The 15,000-nt window shown below is 47.5% G+C and overlaps 1 protein-coding gene across 5 annotated transcripts; it reads left to right on the forward strand.

Moving 5' to 3' along the window:
- Positions 1-153: 153 nt before the first annotated feature.
- Positions 154-13,975, forward strand: ANKRD16 (ankyrin repeat domain 16). 5 transcript variants are annotated; one of them, XM_032624239.1, is made up of 8 exons: positions 154-487; positions 2,377-2,597; positions 4,125-4,167; positions 7,155-7,263; positions 7,757-7,918; positions 9,031-9,109; positions 11,472-11,650; positions 13,084-13,975. In XM_032624239.1, the coding sequence occupies exons 1-8, from the start codon at positions 168-170 to the stop codon at positions 13,120-13,122; spliced, it is 1,152 nt and encodes a 383-aa protein (XP_032480130.1). In that variant the 5' UTR covers positions 154-167; the 3' UTR covers positions 13,123-13,975. The 5 variants fall into 5 exon arrangements, with proteins under 5 accessions (XP_032480130.1, XP_032480128.1, XP_032480127.1 ...); XM_032624237.1 differs by having other exon boundaries at positions 11,472-11,564; XM_032624236.1 differs by having other exon boundaries at positions 11,472-13,215.
- Positions 13,976-15,000: the final 1,025 nt, after the last annotated feature.

Below are 15,000 nucleotides of genomic sequence, written 5' to 3' on the forward strand. Positions count from 1 at the left end.
GCAGCCTCCGAGCGTGCGTTCGCGGCGGCCAGCGGGGCGCGTGGTCAGCCGGAGACCTGAGCGCCCGCCCGGGGCCGAGCCGGCAGGGCGAGGCCGGGGGCGTCCGGGGGAAGGGTCGAGGAGGGCCCTTGGGGGGCGGGGGCGGGCCGGGAGCGGAGCCAGGGGCCATGGCAGCGCCCGCGGACCCAAGGCGGCTGTGCCGGCTGGTGCAGGAAGGCCGGCTGTGTGCCCTGCAGGAGGAGCTGCGGGCTGCGGGAGGCGCCGGCTGCGCGGGGCCGGCCAGGGACACCCTCCTGCATTGCGCCGCGCGCCACGGCCGCCGGGAAATCCTGGCCTATCTGGTCGAGGCCTGGGACCTGGACATCGAGGCCGCCAACCGAGACTACAAGCGGCCTCTGCACGAGGCTGCCTCCATGGGCCACCGGGACTGCGTGCGGTATCTGCTGGGCCGAGGGGCCGCGGTCGACTGCCTGAAGAAGGCCGACTGGTAGGTGGCGGAACTTGCGGAGAGACCCTCACCATTCCCCGCAGAATCGTAGATTCCCGCTCCTTGGTCGGCCTCCACGCCATAGCCCCTCAGCCTTCCCCTATTGAGCAGAACATTGTTGCTACCCTTATGGGGTTAACTGCTCCGATCTTCTGTTCCAGACTGTCTCCCATGATAGAGCAGAGAACAGTAAAGTACATGATCAGATAGAATATAAGGAAACTACAAATTGTCTATATGTCCTACGTATAGCATGAGCCCCAGGGCGGGATGTTCTTCTAGGAACATGTAGCTAAATGATTACTTCACCACTGACATTGTTTTAACTTTATACTTTGAAATTCGTAGTTATAGGTTCTCAGAAATTTGCAAAGACATGGGAGAAGTCCCATGCACCTTTCTCCCATCTTCCCCCAAAGTTAACATGTTAACAGCCACAGTAAAGTAACAAGAAGAAGGAACCACAATTGCTACAATCAGTATACTTACTCGGATTTCACCAGTTATACGTACACATGTGTGCGTCGGGGGGTGCTCTGTGTGATTTTATCATGTGTAGCCTTGCATGACCACCTCCACAGTCAACGATGCTCACCTGTAACCATCACACAAAGTAATTGCATTGTGTTAGATCCACATCGTTTTTAGTACTATGTCTGTCCACCTCCTTAGAGGTTATGAACATCTGAAGATTCATAACATAATGAAGTTCCTGAATGAATCCACAAGGGATTCCTGATCTGATATAAATAAGGAACACATCAGACAGCCAGATAGCTAAACAAAGTGCATCTTGCCCACTGGCATGGCGGTGCGGGGTGCATAGACCTGGTGACTTTTTGAGGTTTGCACTTTGGCTGTGACTAAGCACAAAACTGATTTTCTTATGCTTATCCAGTTCTATGGGTAAGGAAACAGTCTTCCCAAACAACCGTTAAAAGGACACGTTTCATTTGATTGTGTGGTTAGGAAATGCAGTTACAGTGAGACATTTTTGCCTGTTCTCACCTTGCTGGCTTTCTCAAGTCCCTTCCCTGGATTCATTCCCTCTGTGAAGCACTTCTTGAAGATTCCAGCCTTCATTTATCTGGGTGTCTCCCTCTTGATTTCTCATTCACTATCATTACTACATTACCAAAAATAAAAAATCAAAATAGTGTTGGTAATTAAGTAATATCTAAGCAGTCTCAGAGGACAGATCCTGGCTGAGACCCATGTAGTTATGTTGAGCTTCAGCTGGGCCAGCCCCTGGGACAGGAGGTAAACAAGACCTGCCCCTGCTTCCGAGAGTCATAGCAGATGAGAAGGCAGAAGCACAAAATCACTGATGTGGGAGAAGAGGAGTTGATAGTGATGTAGTTCACTGTCCCATAGTTGTGGACACACATCAGTTCAGAACCTTATTGTAATCACGCCGTTTCATTTGCTCCACCAATGTAGGCTCCTTACGGCAAGGCACTTTGTCATCTGCTCTGTTTTAACTCCTTTTCAGAACAGTTTAATTATCGGTTACTGATTGAGGTGAATGGGATAAGTCCAGCAGAGTACCTCTTATGCAAACATTAAGCACAAACTCTCTGTGATTTTGACTAGTTCTGTTCCAATTCAGTGCCATACTAAAAACTAGTTCAGAAACAACTTTGCCTCCTCAGTATTCCTCACCTGTAGGGGCGCCCACATCACAATCATTTTCCCCTTGTTAATTCTCCCAGGGCCCTCACGACAGGCAGAGAAGTTGCCAGCCAAAGCTGTTTTCCTGCTTCCCAGACTCCCGAGTCCTCTAGGTCTTCCGTCTCTGCCAAGGGTGTGCGTTTTTCTGAAGCCCTGGTCGAGTGCTTCTAATGCCTCAGCTGCCCTTCCGTCTGACAGCTTGTCCCGATTGATCTTAGGACTCCTCTGATGATGGCTTGCACAAGGAAGAATCTTGAGGTGGTCCAGGACCTCGTGGAGCATGGCGCCAATCCACTGCTGAAGAACAAAGATGGCTGGAACAGTTTCCACATTGCCAGCCGAGAAGGCGACCCTCTGATCCTCCAGTACCTGCTCGCTGTTTGCCCAGCTGCCTGGAAGACAGAGAGCAAGATTGGGAGAACCCCACTGCACACGGCAGGTAGGACCTGGAGCTGTGCAGGATGCCACCCACCAGGGAGCAAGGGGTTGGGGAAATGGCAAGGCATACGAGCAGCTTTGGGGTATTTTGGCACTTAGTTTCTAAAACCAGTGTCACCGGGCCCTTAACATGCTCTTCTTTCTTGTTTTAGGTGACTTTTCACATACATTTGTCTTCTCCTCTCCAGTTAGATGGTAGGCTGGTTCTGTTCCTTACTAAGTCTTTGACCTTGGGCAAGGATCTTAGTCTCTTGAGCAGGTTTCCTCAGCCACAAAATAATAATAATGATGATGCCCGTATCACAAGGTCGTAGGGATTAAGGCACATGCAAGGCCCTCTGTGCAGTGCTCCACACGCAGTGAGCACCGGACAGCTACAGCTGCTATTTCACAACCATTTTGACATTATTATTATTAAAAGCAAAAGGAAAGGGGACTATTTCCTTGTATCTTCAGTAATACCTACTATGGTACTGTCCATTTAAATAAATATAGGTGCTTATAATTAAATACCAGGGCTCAATGGATGTGACTTATCTAGTGACAATGTTGAATATAAATCTGGACTACCATTTTCATTGTTTGGAGTAATTATCCTTAACTCTGAACTGTTTATTTGTAGATTATCTTAGTTGAAAGCAAAAGCACCACGGTATAAGACAAAAGGGGCATTAAGTAGACCAAGAGTCCAGGTCAAGACATTTAGAACATAATCTTTAGCCCTCTGGATACCACATTGAATTAGAATACAGGGCTTTTAAGCTTCTCTGAAATCAATACCTGTGACATGATGTAATTGAGGAGATAGGCACACAGTTATTCTGGCCACAGTTAGGGACTAAAGAATCCTTTATAAAACTTTGCACATGAGTGGAAAAACTTCTCTGCTCGTGAATTGTTTGACGAACTACCCTGCTCTTGTGGAGAAACAGTCAGTGCCCAGTCATTCACACAAAATAGTGGAGAGTAGATAGTCAAAATCTCTTCTTTTTTTTTTTTTTTTTTTTTTGGCCACGCCGTGTGGCTTGTGGGATCTCAGTTCCCCGACCAGGGATTGAACCCGGGTTAGAGCAGAGAAAGCTCGCAATCCTAACCACTAGGCCACCAGGGAACTCCCTCGAAATCTTTATTATAGAGGATAGTTATTTCTAGCAGGAGAATTAAATTCCTGGTTATTTTGTCATGGATTACTCTTAAAATGTTTTACATTTCTTGGGAAAAAACTGACTGGTCCTAGGGATTTGTAGCACGAAAGTGAGGAGGGAGGTTTAAGATTGAATGTTTGCCATCAGAGTCTCATAAAGACAAGATAATCAAGTGTGAGCCTTGTACCTGTTAAGTGAAAACATCACTCTTTACCACTCATCGAGCTAAATTTGTCTTTTTCTGGGGCGGTGGCAGTGTACCTAACTTAATACTCTTTCCTGGAAGTTACAGCTAGAGGGATGGGGTACAGAGAGGTGCCAGGAGGGAAGAAGCATTTTATTTTTGTGCTAAAAAGCTCTCATTCTCAACTCTCTCCACCCAGCAATGCATGGCTGTTCAGAGGCAGTAGAGGTGCTTCTTCAGAGGTAAGAACAAAACAGTAGATTAAGGAAAATATTTGCTAATTGACAGTTAATATCAGTGCTGCATAATATCAGAGCTCAGACAAAATGTTCATAAAGAATCTAAGGTACCAAAACAGACATGAACAAAGGACTTAAGCAGATAAAGAAGGTGAAACAAAAATAGCTAACAAACCTGGGGAAACATTGGCCTTTTATCTGTTCATTCAATAGACATTCATATACTCACTCGGCACTCACTGTACCAGGCGCAGGGGCTACCACAGCAACAAAATAATGCACTTTCCCCCCCAACCCATGGAACTCACAGACGGGCAGGGAAGTTGGACGCTGCCCACGTCGTGTGAGTCTGATGGGCATTACAGAGAATTGCGAGGTCCCCACAACAGCATGGGACGTGGCCTAGGGGTGAGAGATCTCGGCCCCAGTGACACTGATGCTATGACCTGGAGGAGGCTGAAAATGGGGGCAGGGTGGAGGGGGCATTCCAGGCAGAGGTGACAGTACCGTGAATGCTCAGGGCCGGGGACAAACACAGTGCACAGAAGAGACCAAAAGAAGATAGGCACTTGCTGTGTCCCAAGAGTGACGGGGAGGCTGCAGAGGAAGGGCGATTCAGGACCAGTGGGACACTGGGCACCATCTGAGGGTTCCAGATCTTGTGCTAAGCGTATAAGATACCACTGAATAATAAGAGATTTTCATTTTTCAAAGATCCCCCGGTTGCAAAACAGAATGGATTGGAGGGGGAGCAAGCGTGGGTGCTGTGAACGCAGTCCGGCGGCTGTTGCAGTTGAACGGGAGAGATGGTGGTGGCTGGACCACGATGCTGACTATAGGGTGAAGAGAAAGGTCTGGAGACACTTGAGAGGTAGAATCACCAGATCTCGGTGAATAAAGGGACAAACGGAATGAGGGAGAAGGACGAGTCCAGGATGATGGCCAGGTGTCTTGTTTAAGCAGCTGGTGCTGTGCTGGTGCCACCTGCCGAGGTAGATGACACCTGGGGAGGAGGGGCAGGCTTGGGGAGAAGCTGGCAGTGTCACTTTCGGGCATGTTGAGTCACATGTACCTGTGAGACACCCAGGCAGAGACATCCAGCGGGCAGTTAGACACAGATTTTAGCCCAGAAGAGAGGTGTGGGCTGAGATACAGGAGTGGGCCTCGTCAACATGGAAGTGACGATTGAATCCATAGGATGGAAGTGGTTACCTAGGAGACGATGAGTGAAGAGGAGGAGGCCTAATGTAGTGCCCCGAAAGCATCACTGTGTAGGGCTTGCCTCCTACGTGTTGGGACTGTATACCTGCAGTCATAAATACTCCTTCCTTCATTCAACAGATGTTTTCTAAGCACCTCCTGTGTGTATTAAGCACTGGGTGATAAGCAGTTAACACAGTTCTTTCCCTAACAGCCTGCAGGCTAGTGTGGAAGCCAAGTATAGACACACAATCACAGAAATGTCATAAAATTTCAAATGGTGATGATACTACAAAGGGAAAGTCCACAATGCTGTGCGGGAGCAGGGGTCGTCCTGTAGATCTGGGGGAGAAGATGGGCCTCTGAGGTCCTCCTGAAGCTGAGATTTGAAGGATGCCTTGGAGTGGCCAGGTGAAGAATGGCATTAGGATGTTCCAAGCAGAGGGGACCAGCAAGTGCAAAGGCAGCAAAGAGCCTGGCACCCAGGGGAGCAGAAGGAGGTGGGACAGGCAGGACCGTTGAAGGTAGGAACAGAAGAAGATGGGACAGGTGCGAGGTAGGGCCGAGAGGAAGGGGAGACAGGTGTGATCACGAGGAAGGTAGGAACGGAAGAAGGGAGGACTGGGGAGAAGGGAAGACGGGTAGGAATGGAAGGAGGTAGGACCATGAAGCAATATGAACAGAAGAAGGAGGACAGATAGGCTGTGGGACCGGACAGAAGGGGGGGTCACCTTAAGCACAGGGAGGAGGGGCCCCAGGATCCCGGAGAAGTGAGTGGATGCCACATAATCCTGACCATGGGAGGTCATGTTGAGGTTTTAGGCTTTGTCCTTTGTGGTTGGGAAGTAGTTAAAGCTTTTAACCAGGAGAGGCTGTACCCAAATTACATGGTGAAAAGATTACTCTGTTAGTGGTGAGAGCAGAATGGCTGGGCCGGAACCAAAGAGAGAAAAATGGGTAGGAGGCTGTTGCCTGTTGACTTGGTCTTTTTTTTTTTCTTTTTTCTTTTTCCCGGCTGCATTGGGTCTTGGTTGCTGCACATGGGCTTTTCTCTAGTTGCAGCAAGCAGGGGCTATTCTTAGTTGTGGTGTGAGGGCTTTTTTTTTTTTTTTAACATCTTTATTGGAGTATAATTGCTTTACAATGGTGTGTTAGTTTCTGCTTTGTAACACAGTGAATCAGCTATACATATACATATATCCCTCTTGCGTGGGCTTCTCATTGCGGTGGCTTCTCTTGTTGTGGAGCATGGGCTCTAGGCGCATGGGCTTCAGTAGTTGTGGCACATGGGCTTCAGTAGTTGTGGCACACAGGCTTAGTTGCTCCGTGGCAGGTGGGATCTTCCCAGACCAGGGCTCGCACCCGTGTCCCCTGCCTTGGCAGGCGGATTCCTAACCACTGCGCCACCAGGGAGGTCCCTGTTGACTTGGTCTTAAGGGGTGAAGACAAAGATGGAGACAAGGATACAGTTTTGTTTAATATTTTGGATGTAGAATCGAGAGGTTTTGGTAATAGATTGGCTATGAGGGATGAGGGGTGACTTCAATGTTCTGCATGAGAAGCTGGAGAGATCACGGTCCCTAAAATGTGACAAGAAGCTTAGAGGAGGAGAGGGTTTGCTGGGGAAACCAACCTGCTGTCGAAGAGCTCGGTACACATACTGAGGTGGGGAAGGAGGGCAAGCACTCCAGGTTCTCATGGATCATCTATAAGGCAGGTGGTCAGGAGTCAGCACCATTGGGTTTGAAGCGGTGACTGTTCCCAGCTGTTACTTTGTGTTTGGGCTCTAGGTGCCAGTATGAACCGGACTGCAGAGACAAGTGTGGCCTCACACCCTTCATGGACGCCATCCAGTGTGGACACATCGACGTAGCCAGGCTGCTCCTCGAAAAACACAAGGTATAGAAATGGTTTGGTTTTATCCCTTTAGTTCTTCCTACAAGTTTTAGATCATGGGATAAACAGGAAGCATTGTTGTTCAGATCATGGGTTCAAATCTCAGCTCTGCCACATCCCCCCCTCTGAGGTCCCCTTTACCTCTTTAAGCAGCAGTGTTTCCATTTGTAAAACAGGGTTACTATAAGGATTACATAACATAATGTACATAAAGCAGTTAGCAAAATAAGTATTCAATAAGTAGTAGTTGTTTCGTAATAATAATAACAACAGACTCTCCCCAGTAACTCTATTTGTTTGGCACTTTAGCCTACAGCGTTGAATCTTAACCATTCTTTTTGGTTAGAGCGTCCTTTGAGAATCTGACAAAAGCTTTGTATGTATCATGTGCCCAGGAAAATGTACGTAGACCACAGAGTTTTGCCAAAATGTCAGAAGTCCATGGACCCAGGTATCTCTGCTCCTTACTTTTGTTCATGTCTCTCCCAACCTCTAGGCTTGCGTTTCTGCTGAGGACTCCCTGGGGGCCCAGGCCATCCACCGGGCAGCAGTCACTGGGCAGAATGAGGCCGTCCAATTCTTGGTCTCTGAGCTTGGCATCAACGTAGATGTGAGAGCAGCCTCCACCCGCCTCACAGCACTTCACTACGCAGCTAAGGTTTGTTTCTTTCCAGAACAGTGTTCCTGCTTCCTGAGGCTTGCCTAACTCTGTTGATGAGTAACCCTGTAGTCGTGGTTCTTTTGCTCGATCTCTATGGAAAAAAGAAATTGCCCATGACATACTCTTAAAATGGTCATGATTCTAAAGCCCTGTGGCCCTTTAAATAGAAACCTGCCTTTATTTGTTTCTGGGTAAAAACTGAGAAGAGCCCTTTACTCCATGTAATGTCTGGGCTCTGTGTTCCCTCCTGCCCTTTTTTGTTTTCAGGAATAATGTTATTTGAAGCCATAAAAATCCATCGTATGAAATTCCTAGTTCCTTATCCTTTTACTGGATTTCAGAAGATTTCTTTAAGTAAGAAAAGGGAATTGCATTTACTGGGCTCTCTGATGTATGAAGTATTGAAGACACACAAAAGTTTTCGCTAGAAAAGTAGCCACTATCTTTAATATTATTGGCCGCCTGCCTTTACTTGTTTTCCTAGCAACAGGAATAAACATTTTTCTGGTGAACTGCACTCCCCTGCCTGTGTTCCCCCTTTGAGAACGTGGGTATACAGTTGAGGGTGGGCTAAGAGCATGGTCTATGGCCACGGGGATAAAAGCGAGTGGGAAGATTGAACCTGCAGCCTTGGTTTCAGTCTCAGCAGGTACTGACAGGCTAACTGGCTGGACAAAGGTATATCGATTGCTTCACAAAGGACAATGCCAGCTGTGATAATAATCCCATCCAGGGGAGGTTACGCTCTTTTCCAGTTTATTTCTCCCCTAAAGATTTAGCAAAGAGTGTGTTTGCTTGGGAGATTTAGAATTGTGCTTTCTGAGTAAATCACAAGATTTATACTCCTTACACTGAGGGAAACCCAACCATAGTGGTCAGTGATTTGGCTACAAAATTGATCATCTGTATTCTAATAACTAAGCGTCACCTACATCTTCAATGATTTATGCTGAAGTTCGAGAGTAATGTGACGAGCCTTCCTTTGGATATGAAAATTCAGTTTCAGCAGTCGAGTATTTTGGAAAAAGCACCTAATGTGCATTAGAGTTTGTGTTTAAGGCTTGCTTTTGTTGTCATTACAGTGGTAACACGTTTATTTCAACTCTCAGGAAGGACACATAAGCACAATCCAGACACTCTTGTCCTTGGGTGCCGACATCAACGCCAAGGACGAAAGAAATCGATCAGGTACGACCTCATTTTACACGTGCTTTGAAAATTATTATAGTAAACTGAATGTAAACAATGGACTTCTATGTTAAAATCATCACTTTTAATATTATTCCTCTAGTAGCTCAGCAACTTTTCCTTAAAAAAGCACCTCCTCCATTTGCAAAGCTATAGAACTACTGCTGTTACCATGGTAACGATGATGACTACTACTCCTTACTGCTGCTGGTATTACTGTTGTTGTTTTGATTATTTTAAACCACACAACGTATGTGAAATCAAAGCACTTTCTATCTTAATCCATGATCACACCAGCTCCCCAGGTGTTACATAGACTCTTCATAGGTCTTCTCTCTACGGAATGTATTTTAAAACCTTAATCACTATAATTTTTTAGATTTCGGGCTCAGAAAGATATTTTCAGAGCTAATTCCTTAGACTTGGACTTTAGAATAAAGCTTCTCAGTAGCACTCTGTGCACCAGTGTCCATCTTGCAAGGGTTAAGTAGGACCTTGTGATGCTTCACAATTCACTCCAGGGCTGCAGAGGAAGGTCACTAAGTCCCAGGACACAAACTTTCTCCTAACGACAGGGGAGCAGGACCCAGGATCATGGCTCACAGCACATCAGAAACCCTCAGCGCCAGTTTCTAACCAGAATGGGAAGATGAGTCAGCAGTTTTTCTTTCTGTTACGTCATTCTTACTCATGGTGATATTTTTACTTACACAGAGAATTCACAAAACTTTGAAAATGTCTTCTGTACTATTTAAAGTCTCCTATTTCTCATTAACTTACTTTGTTGTTTTAGACAAGTCTCTCAAATTCTCTCCAATTGGTTTTGTTACTTTTAAAACCATTTGTGACCAAGTCAGGTTAAAAGGAAAAATGTTTTGATCCAGAATAGGCAAACTCATAGGGAAGAATATGGAACTATGAAATCTGTGCAGTTGAAAGAGTCAGTGTTTTTATCAGGGGCGTCCTGCTCCCCAGTCAGTACTGCTGTAGCTGATGCACTGAGCTGGGTGCCTCTGTCCCCACCCAGCCCTGCACCTGGCCTGCACGGGGCAGCACGCGGCCTGCGTCAAGTTCCTCCTGTGCTCTGGGCTCGGGGACTCTCTGGACGTGACGGGCGCCCTGGCTCAGCAGCTCACACGGAGTCCGGATGTCCTTCAGTGCTTCAACCACAGCGCCAACAGCTGAGGGCGTTTCCAGAGGAAAACAGTAATCCACATCCTGCTGCTTGAATCTGTTTGCAGATGCAGTGAAATGGGCGAGTAGCCAGTGTTTTCTGCCCTCCCTCTCCTGCACTCCCCGCTTTGGTGGCGGCTTCCCCAGGGATGAGGCGTCTGTCTCCTGGCTGTATGATTGCACACCACACGACCGGAATCTTTCCATAATCTCTGATTCACTTTTTCTGCCCTTCCAGTGGAGTCAGATGATGTTGATGAAGTCGGTGTCTGGAATCCTTAGAGAAGCATGAAAATACAGTGTACATACTGTTATGTATGTGTGTGAAATGTTTTATAATCAAGAGTGTGTGGTGAGGCCATGATAATAATATTTAGAATATAGCAAGTTCCTACTGCCTTGAGAGGTAAAACATAATTGGCCTGTATACTTTCTTCTTTCATGGGCTTTTCATTGGCATTGCAATGGTTTAACTTTTGGCTTCAAAGCCTGGAAGGAAATGCTGGGATCTGTTTACATAGACATTTACAAGGAATGGAAACGTTTCTATAGTCCAAGCACTGCTCCTTGAGCTATAATGTTTTAATCTTGAGGTTATTATTTTTTTAATGACAAGTTCTGTATTGGCTCCCTTTGGATAATAAAGGCATCTCAAAATGCATTGAAGATATTTACAAAGCCTTTCCACGACCTCATTTGAAAAATGGGGTTTGTCCCACAGGTCACATTTCCTGTCCCACCTACCACCTGCCCACGGAAGCTTGGGGCTGTCCAGAAGTGAAGCACTCGACATTGTAACTTTGAAAAATTTTGTAGCAACTTAAACAGATTGAAGAAAGGATGAGTCCTCAGGCATTTGGATTCTTTTCCTGTTTCTTTTCCTTTTCTTCTTTTCTTTATATGCAAATAATAATTATTAGTCCAAGTCAATCTGTTAAAAAAGCGTTCTCATCAGTCACAAGCAAGACACAGTCCCCTCGTTCAGTGTCATCTGGTAAGAACTCATCACACACCCTCACCCCCATTCTCAGCATCGTGCCAGGCTGGGCAAATAGTAGGAATGTCCAGTTCTCTGTTATTCCCAGGTGGTGCTGGCTGATTTTTATCCCTAACAACCAGATAAATGTGCTGGTAGAAACACGACTGGGACCTCTGAGTCACACACTGTCTCCATCTGCACCTTCTCCAGCTGCAGTTAACCGTTTCCTGTTGCTCCAGAGATGTCTTCATGTCCCTGCCTTTGGGTCTGAGGATGGCCTGTTACGTGCATCCCTACTTGCAGGTGGGACAGAAAGACCGGTCTGGGGCTGCCCTTCTCCCCTTAACACACACGTGAAGCAGCTTTTTCTTCGCAGTGACTGCACACAGGTGTGTTCCCACCCGAGCTGTGCCTCTGCCTTACACACTCACCGTGATGATGGTCTGTCGGGTTACGCTTGGTTCTCCAGTACACGGCTCTCCATTGAAAACGCCCCTGTAGCGTGGACAGGGCTGCTGGATGCTGCTGCCAAAGCTGCTCGAGAGCCAGAGAGGGCAGTGATGATAGTAACATACGTTGTGGCAAAGATAGCGGTGATGATATAATTACAACCTATTACCGCAGTAGTAATATATTGAGAATGCTAATGACAGTGGTGGTGATCATTAGTAGTATTCCCTCACTTCCTAATTATAGGTACTTTTCTCACTTCCTTTGGGTGTTAAAAGTGGGGCCCTTCCGTGGCCACCAGATCTAGAATTTCGTTCCCTCCTTCAACATTTTATATCTTCTTCCCTTAGTTCATGTTTTCTCCGTAGCATTTACCACTGTGGAATATACCAGCTGTCTTGAGTTATTTATTTTCTCTGTTGTCTGTCTCCCCCACGAGAATGTAAGCTCCTTGGCCAGGGTTTTTGTGTCTCTTGCTCACTCACTATATATACAGGGCCCAGAACAATGCCTGGCACATGGTAAGGTTGTAGATCATGAAATAGCCAACGAGTGAACGATAACTTCTGTTTCTTGAGCACTTACTGTGTCCTGGATGCTGTGCTGAGTGCCTTTCCTGGCCAGTCTTGTTCCCTCCCTGGCTCTTACAAGGGCCAGCCCCTCCTAATTATCCTCCATCTCAAGCATCCTTTCTCATCCCGACCTCCTTAGAGAAGAGCCTGTGCTTGGTTCCCAGTTCATGGGCACTGCTGGCCCCTGCCATCCCCTGCCGCCCAGCTTCCTCACTGCTGCTCTTAGGTCACCGGGACCCAATTGCCAAATCAAGTAACGTGCCTTTAGCCCTCATGTTACTGATCCTTTCAGTTCAATTATCAATCACTCCCACCTTCCGGAAGCTCATTTCTTGTCACCTCCGACAACACGCTTCTGGGTTTTCCTTTCTGACCTTCCTTTTCCGTCTCTGTCGTGAGCGCCTCTGTCAGGGCCTATCCCATACATGCTTCTGTCCCCGCTCAGCACTGTCCCTGTGCCGAGTGTGCCTCCACCCATCTCATCCACTCATCTCACTGCCCCCTGACCGTTGAGTCCCTCCAGCCCTGGCCCTCTGCTGCCAGCTGTACGTTTTTGCATGGATGTCCCAAGGCTGCCCCACACTCAACTTGCTCAAAACCTAGCCTCCCCCAAAATAAAAAATTTTTTTTAAAAATTGTAAATCAATTATACCCTAATATAAAGTAAAAAATTGTAAAAAAAAAAACAAAAACCCAAAAAACCCTAGCCTCCCCCAAACTGTGTACATTCATTCTGCGCCTGCTGTCTGAGCTGTGACACCGCCCTTCATCCCGCCTCCCTGGGTCCCTTCCTTCTACAGGAGGCCCGGCCAGTCTGGTCAGCTCCATCCTTACGGTGACTCCCTGGTTCAGGCTTCGCATCCAGACCGCTGCTGCCACAGCCCAAGTTCTCCTCCTGCGCCCCCTCAGATGCATTCCCCGCACAGCCGTCGGGGCTCTGATGTGACCAAGGGCGCTGACCGCCGATGCTGGCCGCCACCTTCACCAGGGTTCCCAGCGCCTCATCCATGACCCACGTCCAGAGACCGTGGCCGGTCCTTCCGAGAGCGCAGCTGATCCACGTGAGAGGTCAGAGCAGAAGCCGGAAGGGATACAAAGAATTGCTGTCATTTGAAAATAGCTGGGACCCAACACACATTACCAAAAAAAGTTATACAAGAAAGTATTTACAAGACAAAAGTAGAAAAGGGATTGCAACATGGAAAAGAAAGCACAAAGCTCACACTCGGAAAATGAGAGCTCTGCTGTTGCGGGGCGGGGGGAGCAACACTTTATCCAGCCTGCTGTTCCTAGATCCGCCAGCAGGTGGCGGCACAGAGCAATGTCCCTTTTATTCGCCCAGGCTTTTTTTTTTATAGAGCCCATTGTAAAATATAAAAAAGTAAAGGAGAAAACAAAACCGATCATTCCGCTGCCCTTAAATGACCACCCTTACTTCTTCCTAGTCTTTGTAAATGTACATAGTTGAGATGATGCTGTATGTGCGGTTTACCCCAACTTTACATCTCAAGCACATCCTAATACTCTTCAGAATTCTGTGACCTTTTACTTTAATGGCTGTCTAATGCCCCATCGTATGACTGTCCACACTTATTCCTTTATGTTGTCATTTTGGGGTTGTTTTGTCTCGTTAAGATGAGATGTAGATGGGATAACCAGTGAAGCTTTGTCAAATTCGACTGAAAGCAGGTTTAGGGAGCGGGTCCTGCGGCAGGTGGGGGAGGGGGACCGGAAGCCCGTGGAGGCCAAGCTCCAGGTGCACAGGAGAGCGGAGGGAGGGCAAGGAGACAGCTTCAGGTGGACCCACACAAACACCTCAACTGACATCGGTATTTAGAGGGAGTGGTGTTGGTGGAACACGTGTGTTACATTTTCTACCATCGCGAATAGCAATGTGAACTTACATTTGACGGTCTGTAGACTTGTTAAAATTGCTTTCATAAGCCCGCAAGGGTGTGGAGGGTTCAAGACCCAATTTGAAAGAGGGATGTGATGTTTATCGAGAAAAACGAGGTAGAAGTGGGGCCTGGCCTTTGACCTGAGCCGTGACAGTAGGATTTGCTTGGCCTGCATGAGGAAGGCCTATGGGAAAGCATTTGTAACATCCCCCAGAAAGGTGATTGACTTTGTAACATGGACAGGCCAAGGGCTTCCTGAGAAGAGCACTGGGGAATATCTACACTCATCAGCCACCCAGGAGCTGCCACAGGGCCTTTTCTGGCCTGAGAACGTCAACCTCAGGGTGAACGCAGACATTTCAGCCAGCCTCGTGGTGTGAGCTAAACCCCTTTTTCCTTCGTCCCCATCTCTGGAAGACTCAGAGCATACTTAAGGGTGGGTGGCATCCCGGGGGGCACATGAAACAACATGAAAAACACCGCAGAGTGGTGATTACCTCTTGTTCAGGGTTCACTGCTCCAGGCGTTCCTCGCCCGGTTACCAGGATGGCCTGAGGACCAGTGGTACTGCTGGCAGGATCAGGGCGCCTCTCCAGGCTCTGCAGTTAGCAGAATCCAACTCACATCCAGAAGTGTGGCTGGAAGGGAGCCCAGGAAACGTGGTTTATAATCTTCCTGGTACTGCAGTGTAGGAAATCCCATAAAGAGGAGGTGGCGTTCGAGTCCACACACCCACCATACTCGGTGTTGCTGGAATACCTTAGCAAATCTACCACCTGGGACCCCCACAGCCCCAGGGGCTAGTCACTAATGCCTGTA

Source organism: Phocoena sinus, chromosome 2, assembly GCF_008692025.1.
Source record: "Phocoena sinus isolate mPhoSin1 chromosome 2, mPhoSin1.pri, whole genome shotgun sequence".
Taxonomy (NCBI): domain Eukaryota; kingdom Metazoa; phylum Chordata; class Mammalia; order Artiodactyla; family Phocoenidae; genus Phocoena; species Phocoena sinus.